General features: G+C 42.2%; 1 protein-coding gene across 3 annotated transcripts in view; it reads right to left on the reverse strand.

Annotated features, from left to right (window-relative positions):
- Positions 1-15461, reverse strand: part of PLXNC1 (plexin C1) — a 143097-nt gene that overhangs the window by 74149 nt on the left and 53487 nt on the right. For all 3 annotated transcript variants that reach the window (XM_059402345.1, XM_059402344.1, XM_059402346.1), the window contains exons 5-9: positions 14959-15073; positions 7138-7291; positions 3788-3875; positions 1598-1700; positions 1148-1249 (exon numbers count right to left, since the gene is read on the reverse strand). In XM_059402345.1, coding sequence (XP_059258328.1) covers positions 1148-1249; positions 1598-1700; positions 3788-3875; positions 7138-7291; positions 14959-15073 — 562 coding nt within the window. The remainder of the gene's footprint in view (positions 1-1147; positions 1250-1597; positions 1701-3787; positions 3876-7137; positions 7292-14958; positions 15074-15461) is intronic.

The raw sequence follows: 15461 nt of genomic DNA on the forward strand, positions 1-15461 counted from the left end.
AAAAAAAAAAAGAAGCCACTGCATTCTTGATCCAAATACCTGTCATTCTGTCTTAGTTCTATGAGCTAATGGGAAGAGAAGAGTAGTAGCCCACCACTTAATAAAACCTCAAAGACTTCAAATCTGGAGAGACTGGCACACCAAGGCTTTCTAATGCCTTTAATTAACTTCGTAATCCATTTTGATTCACAGTCCCTCTGCCTGGTAGTTATTCACCGGAAGTTATTATCAACTTTTCAGTAGTGATGAAAAATGTGCTACTTATCTACTATATTGGCACTTGACCTTAAATAACAGCAAATGGATAAATCAAAGCCATAGATTAGTCGTGAAATAGAAAACAAAGTCTTTTTTTTTTTTTTTAGAAAAAGAAATGTCGTGTTTTAATTTGTCTGCCCCTGCTAAACCTCCAGATTCATAAGAGCAAGAACCTATCCTTTTCTGTTTGTCACCACCTAGTACATGCTCAATTAACTCCTGTCGGCTCAGTGAAGTCAGCCACTGGGCACAACCACTAGAACATTCACATTGTCCTATCCTTACTTTTCAGACATGTCTGCTGGTTGAACTTGGTGATTTGCAAGAATTTCCAAGAAATCCATGGAATTTCCAAGAAAATTTGATGGAAAATATTTTCCCATGAAGAAAATTTTGGGGGAAAAGTGTATGTCATAAGAAACAACTCTTTGTTTTGACACAATTAACTATGGGTCACGTCACCTCTGCAAAGTAAAGAGAGGCAATCTGAAGGAAGTTAGTTGGTATATTTTGCATAGACTCCCTTCACCCCAATAACCCCCAGGAAAGTCACCACAATGTGTCGAACTGAAATCCCCTCAGTACTGTGCGCTCTCTGCTTCCTTCTAACTCCCTCAGAGTGAGCTGCCAAGTCACCTTGAAGATTTTACTCCTACTGGAACGATATCATTTTTCATAATTACAGAATTTTAATTTCTTTTATGTGAGTGCACAGCCTTTGATGTATTGAGCCAATTAAGTGAAACTTGGTTAAAAATCGAAGGTAAAAAAGGGAATTTTGGTGGAAAGTAAAACAGGGCATTTTCAAAAGGAGCTCAAAGTGGGAGGAGTTGTTATTGTCATTCAAAAGGGGAATTTTTTCCATTAGGAGTCCCAAACCGGGTCTGACCTGCAAGCCGGAATGGGTCCTATTACTCCTATTCTCCGTGAATCTTCCTTCTCCTGCTGTCTCGGGTGGTGTCCGTTTCTCCACAGTGACTGGACAGTGCTCCTGGAATGAAGAATAGCCCTTCAACACCCAAACAGATGGGACACTTACAGTTTGAAACAAACATGAAAGACAGACTGGGACTGGGGGGTCACAAACATTTATTTATTTATTTTTTAAAGATTTTATTTATTTGACAGAGATCACAAGTAGGCAGAGAGCCAGACAGAGAGAGAGAGAGAGGGAAGCAGGCTCCCTACTGAGCAGAGAGCCTGATGCAGGGCTTGAGCCCAGGACCCTGAGATCATGACCTGTACCGAAGGCAGAGGCCTAACTCACTGAGCCACCCAGGTGCCCCACAAACATTTATTTTTTGGTTAAACCTTGTAACACCAAAAAATCGTACTTTACCTGGCTTCGCTTGTAATCAGAAGGGTCACAAGCTGTGAAGGGATGGATACACTTCCTCTCACTTTTACACCAAGCACAGCCAGTTCCAATACACACTGGACACCTGGCAACACGGAAAACCAACTTAATTCCTGCATTTTTAGGAAAATGTCCATAACCTAGAAATTCCCTCTATGATGCGGGGTGCGAGCATTTAAAAAACGGGGGGACCCCAAATCCTGTACAGACTGATGAACCCCCCCCCCACCCCTGGGGAGAGAGGACGGTCCTCTGAGGCTAGGCTACAGCACTGACTTCGTGCCCGCTCTGGGCAGCCCCGGGGGCTTGGACTGTCATCACACCTGCAGGGCTGTCGCTATGGAAACCGGAAGCTTGGGATCACCTGCTGCGCTGGTAGATAACAAGAACCCACAGGCTCTGTTTCTGATTCTGGTTCTGCGGTTTGTCCACCCTCAGGTAAGTTCCCCTCTGGAGACCGACCTCCCCGTCTGCACCCTGAGATCAGCACGCCCTCACTCGCTGGAGTGGAGACACCCCTCAACTGCCCAGAAGATGCGAGACCGTAAGTATCGCCTGGCAAGTAAAGGGAAGGGGGTGTCAGAATTTGATTTTAGTCAAATTAAGGAAGAACTGCATCTACTACTCATCAAATAACCTATCACGTGGGGATTAACAGCAGAGGACCTGAGAAGCTCGTCATAGGAAAATCAGAGTTGAAGGAACAATAGAAACAGAAACTGAGGTTGGTCTGGAAACACAGCTGCAGGAGGTCAACCGGGACTGCAGGACAGCCAGTGCAGGGAGAGGGGACACACTTCGTATTTTAAGGTCTTCAAAAAAAAAAAAAAAAAGAAAAGAAAAAGAAAGAAAGCCAAAGTGTTCTGTGACTCTGATCTAGAGAAATGGCCGCTTCGATGGGAGAAGGAAACACAGGCTCCCTGAAGTGTGTATGCAGCCACCTAAGTGTGCTCGAAGCAGGCTTGTGATCTGCATTCCCATCACGGCCCCTCAGGAGTGGGTCCTGTACTGAGCCTCTTCCTAAGAGAAGTAGGTGCTCAAGGACAGGGCACCCTCCCCCTCTGGGGGGACGGCGGGTCTGAGCAGCTGGTTCTTAATGACCTAGCTGTGGGCCGGGGGCCAGTCACCTCCTTCCTCCTGGCCTCTACACGGGGGAAGGGGTACCTGCTTTCTGTTTCAGCTCTCACTGAGCCATCAAACTCTTTGTAACTCTCCCCCCATTTTTCCCATTTTCACAGACTTCTGAGGCTTTCTGTTCCAAGCCTGGCTTCTTCCCCCTCCCCAAATGCAACCAGTTTATTAGAAATAACCGAACTTGATCCCTCCTTAAGAGTGCCACAGTGGTGAAAATGGGGTCCCGGCACTCCTGTTCGGCTAGCAGTAGAGAGGCCCTCCGACTCTGTTTTGAGCCTGAACTCATCCCCCCCCCCCCCCCGCCACAGTGGTTCTCAGGCCAGGCCAAAAGAAACTCGCATTCGATACCCACAGAGTCGGTCAATCAAACGACTGAATGAACTATAGAATCACTAATAATACAGCTTCCTGTTGTTTCCATGGGAACCTCCAACCCATCTTTCAACTGGAAAATCAGGAATCTGAGAAACCCATTTCCTCCCTGTCTTCTCTCTGCTTTAGAAGCAAGGAGTGAGGTGTGGCCCTACCTCAGGGGGGGTTACGTAGCCCAACACGACCAAAGGTGGTATGAAAAGTTGGCGGTGGGGGGTGGGAATGAACACGGTCTTTCGATGAAAGAGATTTCATCTGGCCCTCCTCCTTGATGACTTTCCTTGGCTCATGCTCCCACCCTCTCCCTTGACTCAAGTTCCCAAAGCCGTCCTTCAGATCAGGGGAGAACACTGCGGCCCCCCTCCCACCAAGCCCCTCCCTGGACTCACTCCAAGGCGCCTCTTGGTCTGAGGAAAATGTATTTCCCTGTTGGTAGGATCACTTACGCCCAGTTTTTCTCCTCAGCTGCTTCACCTTCCTTACTAGGGCTTGAACGAGACAGGTGATGAGCTCAGCGGCCCCCCTATCTCCCGTTAGGCCATGCTCCAAAAGGCACTGTAGAAAGTTCTACCCCACAAGAGTTCTTTACGGAGGAGATGGAGGCGTAAAGCAAATAAATAAATTAAAACCAATGAGAGAATATTTAAATTTCAAATAAAATCTTACTCTCTTAATGATGAGCAGTTGGTAAAGTTGAATCTTTTTGATAAACGCCAAGAGCCGACGGAGAATGTCACGTTGACAACCAAAACATCTGGAGCAAAGGGGAAAAAAATGTCATTTACGGTGGAGTCCCGCTATTGTCAAGCAAAGCTGTAAATGCAAAAAATAAATATTTTTGCCTCCTTTGCATAGAGGGTGGGGCTGTGCCAGCTGCTTGCCAGCATTTCAATCAGTATGTGGTTCCTTCCCGTGGGCCATTCACATCAGGCAGCCAAAGTGCACAGCACAAGCCTCCAAACAGACCCGGGCCCACCTCGCGTTCCAAGCCTCCCATGGATAATCACTAGGAAAAAGCCATTTTACAGCCCATTTACATCTCATCCTCTCCCCGGGATCACTATCTCAGCTTGTAATTGGCCACAGCATAAGAATAAAACAAGTCACCGAGCAAGAACTGCCTAGAACATGCTAACCAGAATGTTAGAGACGAAAATCCTGTAGCTTCAGCAACATCCACACTACCAATATTTGCCCAACAGACTCGAAGTGTGCCTCCCATGGGCCGGCTTCCATGAGCCTCTCAGAGTCAACTGTTGCCAAATCTATGATAGAAAGTTCTCTTATTTGCTTTGGAAAACATACTCACTGGGTAGAAGCCCCTCAAAAAAATAAAGTAACAAGAAAGATAAAAACCGTGCTCAATCAGCATTGGAGAAATGTCATAGATCATGTATGTCCTTAACTTCTATATTGTATCCAAGGCGACTCCCCAACACTGTGGTGTGTCAGAATCACTTGAGAAACAGATAAAAACAGATCCCAGGACCATGCTCCTTGATATCCTGACGAAACACATGTCGAGAGCCTCTGGGACTCTGTGGTGGGGCATGTTCCCCCATGACATGACTGTGTACAGCCGGGGCTGGGTGTCACAGCCCAGAGTGGCCCTCTCAAAGCCCACCGTGTCCAGGAACCAGTGCTCCTCTGTGAGTTTTTCACCGACATCCGGTTGGTAGGATACTGTCTTCCTTTTCTGAGTTAATGAAGACAGAGGACAAGCCTTTGAAAATAAAAGCCTTCACTTGGCCAAATAAGAAGTTGGCGTAAGTTGGTTGGCACTCCTTACTTTTCTTCGTGAACTTTTATTAGCGTGAGATTCCCAAAGTCTGAAAACCCTTACCTTCAGACACTTCTCTACAGCAGTAGAGTTCATTCTGGAAGTCAGGATGCCACACACAATTCTGTCCACATAAAGTGGTTATGTGGGAAAGGATAACCCCCGGCCGCAAAGACCCGGAGGTCTGAGGGCTAGAGTGACCTCCCGGCAAGAGTATTGGCACAGCCACTTGTAAATGTCGGTAGAATGGACATACAGACAGAAAGCATGGAAAGACTCCCAGGGAAAACACATTTCAGTGGAATCTACAAGGTTCAGTGATGAACACCAGGAAAAGTTGCACTTTTCTTCATGTCAGCTGTGCACAAAACACTACTGGGAAATATCCCAAGGAAACGTATATATTTGATCTCTGCTCTGGTAGGATTTACAGTGATTCTATGAGAGATTAAATGGCTTAGGTGGAAAAACCCAACAATGACAGGACGGACACTCAAGGAAACAGCCTATGAGTGGTCTGAGTTCCACGTAGCACCTGCCTACCAAGATGGGGGTGCCTGTGGGGCCTGTGAGGGGTGCCCAAACTGCCTGGACTGTTATGAAGGAAGTGACTCTTCCTCCAATGTTTCAGAGCAGAAGGGCAACAGGATTTGATGAAAGGGGTGAGGGCACAGACAGGACATTGGCAATGACCATGGGCTGGGTGAGTACAGGCGGTGGGACTGGAGTGAGTTTGCTGGCTGAGAATATGCAAGGCATTCCAAGAAAAAGGCAGGCAGAGGTCAGGTGCAATGGAGAGAAGCTGTAAATGCAACCAAAGAGCTTTACAAGGTGATTGCAAATACTTGAAAAACAGATTTTATATATGCGTTATAATGACCACATTTAACTAGAAGCATATCACAAAGGCTGCATAGTGTAAACAAAGAAAAATGGAGAACTGGAATCATTTTCCAAGCTATCTGATCCCAAACAGTCACCAAGAGCCCAGAGGCTGAGAGGCATTTTTTAAAGCTTGGGGCTCTGGTCTGGTGCACTAAATTCCCTTCAGAGAGATTTGGGATTAACTGAGTAATACCAGCTCTCACCCCAAAACTCCATTCCATCATGATCTTGTCCCATGTTAGGAGGCCTGTACCAAAGATGTGACCCTACTTCTCGTCTTTCTTGCCCATGGAGATTCCTGAGTGTGTCCACAATAACTCCTAGCTATCTCTGGAATCTGTCCACGTCTCTCCATCCCTATCTGTCTCCGCACCCGCTTTCACGGTCCCCCCCACTGGGATCACCCCAACGGCTTTTCTTCTATCTGATTTTTCACAGCTCACTCCTTTCCTCTTCTAGACATCCTCCACCTGTGGCCACATTCATTCATTCATTCATTCATTCAACAAAAATTTATTGATTGTAAATGGCTCTTTACACCAGACACTGTGCCTTCTTTGGTGTCTATTTTCTATCATTCTGCTTTCCATCTGTCCCTACCCCATTTGCCTGAACCACATAGAACCTCTTTTGGCTCTTTTGGCTTTTCTCTCTTACTAGCCATCATAATAGTTGGTCTCTGCCTGGAACACTCTTCTCCCTTTTCTGCGGCTCCCCTCTGTTCATCCTCCAGGAAGATTTCTTCATTCCGTCAGCCACCGCCCAGGTTCAGTTAGGTGCCCCTTCCCTCCACTTCCCACGGTTCTCTGTGCATTCACACAACCGCATTGTAACAAGTCGTCTACTTGTCTCCACCTCCAGCTGTCTTTCGGTCACCATATCCCCAGCACCTAGCACAGTGCCCGGGCCATAGTAGATACTCGAAAAATACTTCCTTTCTGAATGGATACAATGATGTTAAGGTGATAGAATATTAGCTGTCCTATTTTCTCATCTTATCCAGGGTGTTCCCAGCTTTTCCGATCTCTGAATTACCTGAGCCCTTTGGGTAGGGTCAGCCCAATGGTCTCTAGCTTTACCCCATGGGTGTCTCCAGCACCCCCTTCTGCTGTCATCCTCCACTCACACGGAAGAGGGGGATGCTGGAGTCCTAGGAGGAGGGAGAGCCAAGGGGAACAGCCAAGGGGAGGGGGGAGGTAGAGCGGGAGGTAGGCAAAGACTGAGTCTATGGGGGAGGGAGGCTAGACACTCTCCCTCCCATTCAACTTGCTTCCTGGGCCATCTGTGCTCAGGAGGTTCTCTTGCTTTCTTCACTTACAAACAAAAAAAAAACAACCAAAAGTCCACCTACCTTTGTAGGTCGCTCTCGTAGGAATGCTGCAGGTGCAGGGCTTGCTTGGTGGACTTTTACCCCTACAGAGCTGCCTGCCCGTGTCCGCGCTCTTCACCGCGCACTCCCACTCCTCGCGCCTGGGAGGGAAGCTTCCCACCACAGTCACTGTAGTCTGTGTGGGGAAGAAGAAGATTCAGGAACCACGTCGTTGTTTTCATACCCTCTCCATCCATCCTCGAGCCTTACATGAACTCACCCTCTGACATGCCAGACAAGGAGAACTTCTCAGACCGGAGAGGTAAAGAAAGAGAGGTTTCACCCACTATTTGCTTTGCCCTTCTGTGAATCTCATATTCCTATTCTCGGACCGTTTTTTCTGCTCTGTGTGTATTTTTCTTATCAGTTTTCAAGAGTGCTCTGTAGAGATAGTAATCCTTATCTGTCCATATTTCTGACACGTTTTCTCCTAATCTCTTTGTCTTGCAACTTGTACATGTGGTTATCTTTTACCCTACACGACGTTTTTATGGTATCATGTTTTTGTCTTGGTTTTAAAGTTATTCCCAAACTTTAGCTTATAGACAAGTATAAAATTGTTCCACCATCTTTGTTTTTTTTTTTTTTAAACTTCTATCTATAACCTATCTGGAAGGTATTTTTATGTAGAGTATGAGATAAGAGTCCATCTTTACTTTTATCCAGATGGTTAATCAGTTATGTCATAACCACTTACTTAAAAAATACCCTCCTTTTCTCACTGACCTGAAATACTGCTTTTGTCATATATTAAATTACCATGTATCTAGAATCTACTTCTGAATTCTGCTCTGTTCCAATTATCTATTGATTTACTTCTATCCCAATGTCAAGCTTTTACTACTGTGATTTTAAATATATTTAACATCTGAAAAGGCAAATCTCTATCGTTATTTTTGTACTTTTCTTAGCATCTCGTAGACATCGCTCTTCCATATAAATTTTAAGATTATCTTACCCAAACTGGGTGGGGAGACAATGAATTTAATTGGAATTGTATTAAGTATATGCATCAGTTTTAGGAGATCTTATATATTTGTGATATTAAGTATTCCCATCCAAACACGTGATTTTTTTTTTTTTTCATTTGTTTCTGTTTGGGCCAGGGTTTATTTAAGAAGTTGGACCTTGATTTCCTGGGTGCTAAAATACATTTTTCATTTCTTTATTTCTTACCGGTACTGTTATTAGATTATAGTTAAGGAAGGAGACCTATGAAATCTATTTAAAATTAAGGATTCATTTGCGGGCAAACATACAATCAGAGTTTTGGGGTGGGAGGCTATATGTATGTGTGTGTACACAGATGGACACAAAGAGAAAACTTTGAAATTTCCCCTAAAGCAACTTCTTCCCAAAAGGAATTACCTAAACAAACTAGGCAGCCAGTGCTCACGTTGAAAGAGGAAAGTTATCCTACCACAAAAAAGTAATGCTGTGTGATGAGATAGAGATGTTAATGTTACAGTGGTAATTGTATGGCAATAGATCAATGTATCAAACTAACCCATTGTATATCTTAAATTTACACAATGTTAGGTGATTGCATTTCAGTTTAAAAAAAAAAAAAGAAAATGAAGGTCAGGGGAAAAAAAGGAAATTCAAGGAATTAATACACCAGTGGTAGACTCCTTTGGCAGCAGGTGCATGAAAGGGATCTGGTGGGAAGGTGGGCTAAGCATTAGAAAGATGGGAGCAGGGGAGTGGTAACTTGCCACCTATGACGAAGAGCCATAGCCCCAGACACCCTGGGAGGTGTTCATCTTTTGTTATACCTCTGACTTTGACCTGGACTTTCCAAATGGCCAGCTTCAAACTCTGCTGTCTCTTGTCCTCAAATAAGCTTGCTACATCTAATCTAGTCCTGGGGTCAGCACCATCTTTCCATTTTCAAGACACTCTGTTTCTCAGCCGTAAAAACTTGCCAGAGAAGGAAAGTTCTTATAATCCAGCCTTAACTAGACTGAAACCCAACCATCTCTAGCAGACTAGAGCATAACAACAAAACGAAACCCAGACTACTCCCACTAGCTCACCTCCAATAAATGGCTGAGCTCTCATTCATGCTGCTTCCTTCGACCCAGATGCACACACATCTCAACACATGATCATATATTATCCTGTATGCATACAGGCCTTAAATTTATTTCATTACTCAAATGCTACAACAACAGAATCAGAAATTCTTGTGAAATCAAATTTTCCATATTTCCTTCCAATTCTCACATAGCTTTTATGTAACCATAATCATTGCATTTATTGGTTCCCTATTTATCAATCTCTTAACACACGCCAAGGGCAGTGCAAGGTGTTAAGTGCTTTAGTGAACAAAATAGCTGTGGCTCCTGCCCTCGAAGAGCTTATAGTCTAGCAGAAACATGGGGATGTCACCTTTCAGAAACTGGATGGCCATCTGGTGTGAAGAGATCTCCAAGCTGGGATAGAAGCCTGGGCTAGGATGGTACAGTAGAGAAGGAAAGAACTGACAGATTCAGGATATTCTTTAGCAGTAGCATGGGGCAGGACGAGAAGTAGAGCCTGTGGATATGGAGGATTTGGGTAAGGAAAGCAGATGGAAAGAAGTACCGTGTACTGAGATGTGACACACCGAGGGAGAGGCAGACTTTGGGTGGAAAATGCAAGATTTCAATTGTGTTTGCCTGTAGTTCAAGATAGTTGTGTAATAATCAAGAGATAGGTCAAGTTAGATATGGGCCTGGAACTCAGAGGAGCAATCTGGGCTAGAGATAAAGGAGACAATGAGCACAGAGACGAGATATGAAGACCAGGGAGTGGATAAAATGGTCTTTAGAGAAAGTAGAGAGCTAACCACAGGAAGAGTCCAAACGGGGTCTAAAACAACTCCAGTATTTAGAGTCAAGGAGAGATGAAGCCAGCAAGGGAGGCTGAGGCATGGCCAGAGAGAAGGAAGAGAGCATGGACAGGGTGTGCCAAGGGAGCGAGGGCAATGGGAGAGGTTTCAAGAACACAGCCAACAGATGAAGTAAGAGGAGGATTTACAGTGTCTGCTGGAATAGCTACAAGGAGTTCGCTAGTGATCTCAGCAAGAACAGTTACAGGGAACTCTGGAGCAGAAGCCAGGTTGGAGCTGACCTGAAAATAGCAAGTTTTTTCAAGTGCAGTGGAAGGAGAGGGTAGCCAGGGACCTGAAGGTATTTTTTGTGTGAGTGTGGGTTCCAGGCAAGTAGGGATAAAAAGCTGACACCTGGCTTAATAAACCTGACTTGGGAATCCTTATCAGGTTGACAGCTCCTTCCCCAACTAAGCTGGATAGAGAGGGAATGAAGACACAAAGAGTCAAATGAAATAGAGAGTTTGAATGTCAATTAGCTGGTAATTCCCCCAGAGCCAGAGAGCTTGCTGCACAACATTCTAGCAGGTTGGCAGACCTTATTTTACTTAACCATTCTGCTTATTGCCAAACAATGTGGTTATTTCCAGGTTTCTCAGTCTACAAAACTACCGAAATGGCATCTGCATGCTTACATTTTTGCTTCTTTCAAGTTACTTCTTCAGAATTTAAAGCCTGGAATTAGTGTTTCAAATAAAATGAATATACTTATGACTTTTGAAACAGAACAGCAAATTGCTCTCCAAAAAGGCTGTACTAATTGGCATTGCCAATGCCAGATGTTAGCATATCTTATCACTTTAATTTGTATTTATTAGATAGCTAGTGAAGTTGAACATATTCCCCTAACTATGTCTAACTCTTTAAACCTCCTCTTGTGAGAATGTAAGCTTTTGTCCACTCTTTGGTGTTTATCTTTTTAATTTCTCCTGGATTTAATATCTTGCAATGAATATCTTGCCTGCTGCAAATGTTTTCCTGAATTGTGCTTTAGTTATCTTTCTTGTTATATATTTTGAAATGACAAGTATATGAATGTTTTCCCTTTGTTAATGCATACTACATTGCTTCAGAGCTAAGGAAATTATACTTCCAATTATCTGATGCCCATTTCTATTTTCTGTTTTTTAGGGTTAGCTTTTTCTATGAATTTCTTAATTAGCTTAAATTTTTATATTTAATGTAAAATACGAATTGTTATCTTTCCATATTGTAAGTCTGTTATCTCAGCCTCTTTTAGGAAATAATTCTTTTGTTCCTTCTTAGTTTATGATATCTGATCTTACAATTTTTACATTTATTTCTGAGCTTTGTAGCCTATTCCCACGATCTATATTCCTACTTTTAAACAGAATCATGGGTTGAGTTATTGTTGCTATCTACAAGTTTATAATTGTATGGAAATGGTCTAGCTTAAATACATTTCTGTTTTTCCAAAATACATTTTGGATATTCTTGACCAGTTCTTAGTACTCCAGCTGAAATTTATATTACTTTTAAGAAAAAGTCTAATTCCAATCTTCACTGGGATGACATGAAATCTAGAAAATAGGTTGAGGAAAAAATGACATTTTTATGATAGCTTACTGCCCAGATACGTAGTATGTGTCTGGATGTATTCAAGATGTTTTTTCCTAACTTCCAAGAAAATACTTTGTGTGTTTTGCTTTTATTTTTATTTATGCTTTTTTTTTTTTATTGGTAAGGTTTTTCTATCATGAGTTATAAACAGCTGCAATAGACCACTGCCCCACTAATTACCATTAGAAAAAACGTTTAAGGCAAGCTATTGCATAGCCCAAATTTCTGTTTTTGGTAGCTGTCTTCAACATGTATCTTCCAGTGAAAGTGATTTTAAAATATAAGGTATACACCTCACCCTTTAAGTTCATGCCTGAGTATTTTGGTTATTGTCGATGAATGGGATCTTTTATTAATTGACCTTAACTCCTTTACCTCACTTGATGTTATTGATATTTGAATGTTTGTTGAACATTTAGCACTTTTATTTTAATTAGAGTAATTTTAAAAGCTAATATATTTAGATTTGGAAGATATACAACCACTTCAGATGAGCAAATAGGGATACTTTTTAATCTATTCCTTTCCCATAACTATATCTTACTTGTCTCTTGTGTTACTGCACCAAACACAACTTTAAAAACAATGCTCGTTGCATCAGTGATGGTGGAAGTCCTTGTTTTCAATCTGATTTGTAAAAGAATGTTTTTGGTATTTCTGCCTTAAGAGTCCTGTTGTTTGTAGGAGATACTTCTATTTCTGTCTTTTCTGTTTTTATTAGTATTAGCCATTTTCACTGATTGTTACAATCTCTTTATAGGTAAACAAATGATTTTGCATAATGCAAAAATGGGATGTCACACATCCTTTTTGTGTTTGTGTATGTGAGAATTTCATTTTTCTTTTTTTTTTTTTCCTACTTGTCTCAGCCTTCCCTCTCACCACATCATCAGTCCCGCCATCAGGAGAGCCCATTTTTACGACCTAGTAAGAATTCGTTCATATTTTTTCTTCATGCGCAAATAATTATATAGAGACATAAACATATACAGTAGATCATGCTATATCAATAGCATATCATATATGCTATATATATCAATAGCATATATTGAGTTTTTGATCAATACAAGATCATGCTACACATACTTTTCTGCATCTTGCTGTTTTTGCTCAACAAAACCTCACGAAATCCCTCCAAGCCAACTGGAATTGCTCCAATTATTTCTTGTTAATGCCGATTCTGTAATGAGGATGAGGATATACAATCTTCTAATTGATTTGTGTAAAGAGATGATGCTTCTTGGAAGCAGAGGCTCTGCATTATATCAGGGTCTTTCTGGACTCAGAAAGCTACTAGAATGTTACTAGGCATATGGTGGGCAGGTAGCCAACACTCTTTGACCCAAGCTATAGACAGCCATCTCTGTAGATCAGGATCCGGTATTACTTAAATCAACAAAGATCTGGAACGTTAGGGTAAGTCACAGATGACCACAAGAGTAGGAAATATTTTCAGACAATATGACTAAGCGATGGCATCACGTCTTATCAATGTTATTAAAATAATCAGTCCAAAGTTGGTTTCAAAGATGAACTTTACTCAGATTACTAAATTCTTATCTCCTTTACCTTGAGAGCAATGGTAGCTGGAGAGCAAGGTAATGGTTGTGTGGGAAGCTTCTACAGGGATTTGGGTAAACCACAGTGGGATTTGGGTAGAGAAGAAAGCACTAGTGGTTGTCTGGGTGGTAAATATTTTTTGCAATGTTCCAAACTAGGTAGAAATGGTGATTAATTTATACCAACGAGTCCAAAGATTGGTAAGCAAATTGCATAAGCAGCATCTTTCATACAATAAACAAGCTACTTTCTCTTACTACCCTGAGCTGAAGTGGCACCCTTAAAATTTTCAAAATGATTTAAAAAAAATCTTGCATAATCTTAACCATTTATCAGAGCCCTGGGTGTATTCAAACATCATTTTTTAAAAAAAATCATTCTCTATCAGAACCAAAGTTAGCTATTTTTAAGACTGATAAGAGAAAAATTTGACCACACCTATGCTGAGATACCTAAGCATCTTCTTCACACAATTTTTTCAGTCTGACTCAGGGCTGGTGGAGTTTTGGATGAAGGCTTTGAAAGTTCTTTTTTCACAGCCTCCCCCCCAACCCCAACCTGCCGGAAGGCAACAGAAAGTGGTAACAGCCAAATAACTTTAAATCCGTAAGTTCTGATCAGTTATGACTTGAAAGCTTTATTCTTTTATTATTTATCACTCATTAAATGCTCTGGCTCTCCTTTATTAAATGTTAAATCATCTTAAGTGGTATGGTTCTTGCTATTTGAAATGGCAAAGTGTACGGGAAAAGAGAAAGTGGCCCATTTCCTTGTTAATGTGGCATTCAAATAAAACAGAGCAAGCTCAACAGACAGGTCAACTGGCTGCTGATGGGGATTCTGTACAATTATTCATAATACAAGAACTATAATTAGGGAGAAAATGTCTCCTTACAGCACTGCTGAAATTACAAGGCAGGAATTCCATATTCCCATAGGGCATGGACCGTGCGTGAATGAGATGTTTGAGTCATATGCTTCTCATTGCGTCCTTTCTCTTGGCCAGTGACAGGGCGGAGGGCCTGCCAATGGTGGTATGGCCATAACAAGAGCCCACTGGATTTCCAAGGGACCACATTTGTAATATTCACTGGCCATGGTGGTTTCTTGCCCTCTCTCCCAGTACTGCTTAAAGCCATATATATAAGACAGTTACTAGGAGAAGCCTGCATGCATTAGGGGAAGGGCCATAAAATAACATTCTACCCTTAAGTCACATTTAAGTAATCTTTTTTTTTTTTTTAAAGATTTTATTTATTTATTTGTCAGAGAGAGAGAGCGAGCACAGGCAGAGTGGCAGGCAGAGTCAGAGGGAGAGGCAGGCTCCCTGTGGAGCAAGGAGCCCAATGTGGGACTCGATCCCAGGATGCTGGGATCATGACCTGAGCTGAAGGCAGCTGCTTAACCAACTGAGCCACCCAGGCGTCCCTTAAGTAATCTTTTTGACCATGAATCTGCACTCTCTTCTTCTTCTTTTTTTAAACAATACATTTTTCTACTACATTAATAGTTCTTTTTTTTTTCTTTAAATTCAATGAATGAGGGTAGTCTTCAGCTCTACAAGACAACAGACTCCATGAGGGCAGCTCACCATCTCTCTGTTCTCTGCTATTTCTCTAGCATCTCGCCCAGAGTACGGCATCTGCCAGGCATTCAGTATTAGTAACTAAATGAATGGACTCTCCTAACTAAGCTTCTTTAATGCTAGAAGATAATTCACACACAGAAGGAAGTTAGCATCAATTGTGCAAAATGAGACAACAGAGACAAATTATAATCTTTCCTCTTACCTTATCTTTACTGCTTCGGAATAGGTTAATTTGAGGGCACTTTTTAGCTCCCGACGAAATATCCAGCCAGTTTTCATGGTTCTCTGGGTGTACACAATCTTCTTTAAAAGTACACCTATCCAAAAAAGGAAAAGGCAACAAAACAGCAACCCCACACATGCATTAGTTAAAATATCTCATACTTGGCTTCAGTACAGAACGGCAGGCTCTGTGCAGAGGGTTATTGATTTTGAGCGAGAATGGGAACGTGATGCTAAAACCATGAAAAGCAATGGGACCAGAGCAGAGCATTTTTTCCATCATGTCTACAAGCAGAAAACCAATGCAGAAAACACGCTGAACTTTGGCTCCTGTGGCCTCTCTCAGGATGACATCATTAAACACACCCAAAGCACATCCTCTCGTGGATTCTAAAATTAAAGAGCTCCCTTCAAGAAAAACCCGGGTGCAAAGGACAAGTCCAAGAAATGGTTTACATATTATATAAATTTTAGGTCTGGGGC

This window comes from Mustela nigripes, chromosome 6, assembly GCF_022355385.1.
Source record: "Mustela nigripes isolate SB6536 chromosome 6, MUSNIG.SB6536, whole genome shotgun sequence".
Lineage (NCBI taxonomy): Eukaryota > Metazoa > Chordata > Mammalia > Carnivora > Mustelidae > Mustela > Mustela nigripes.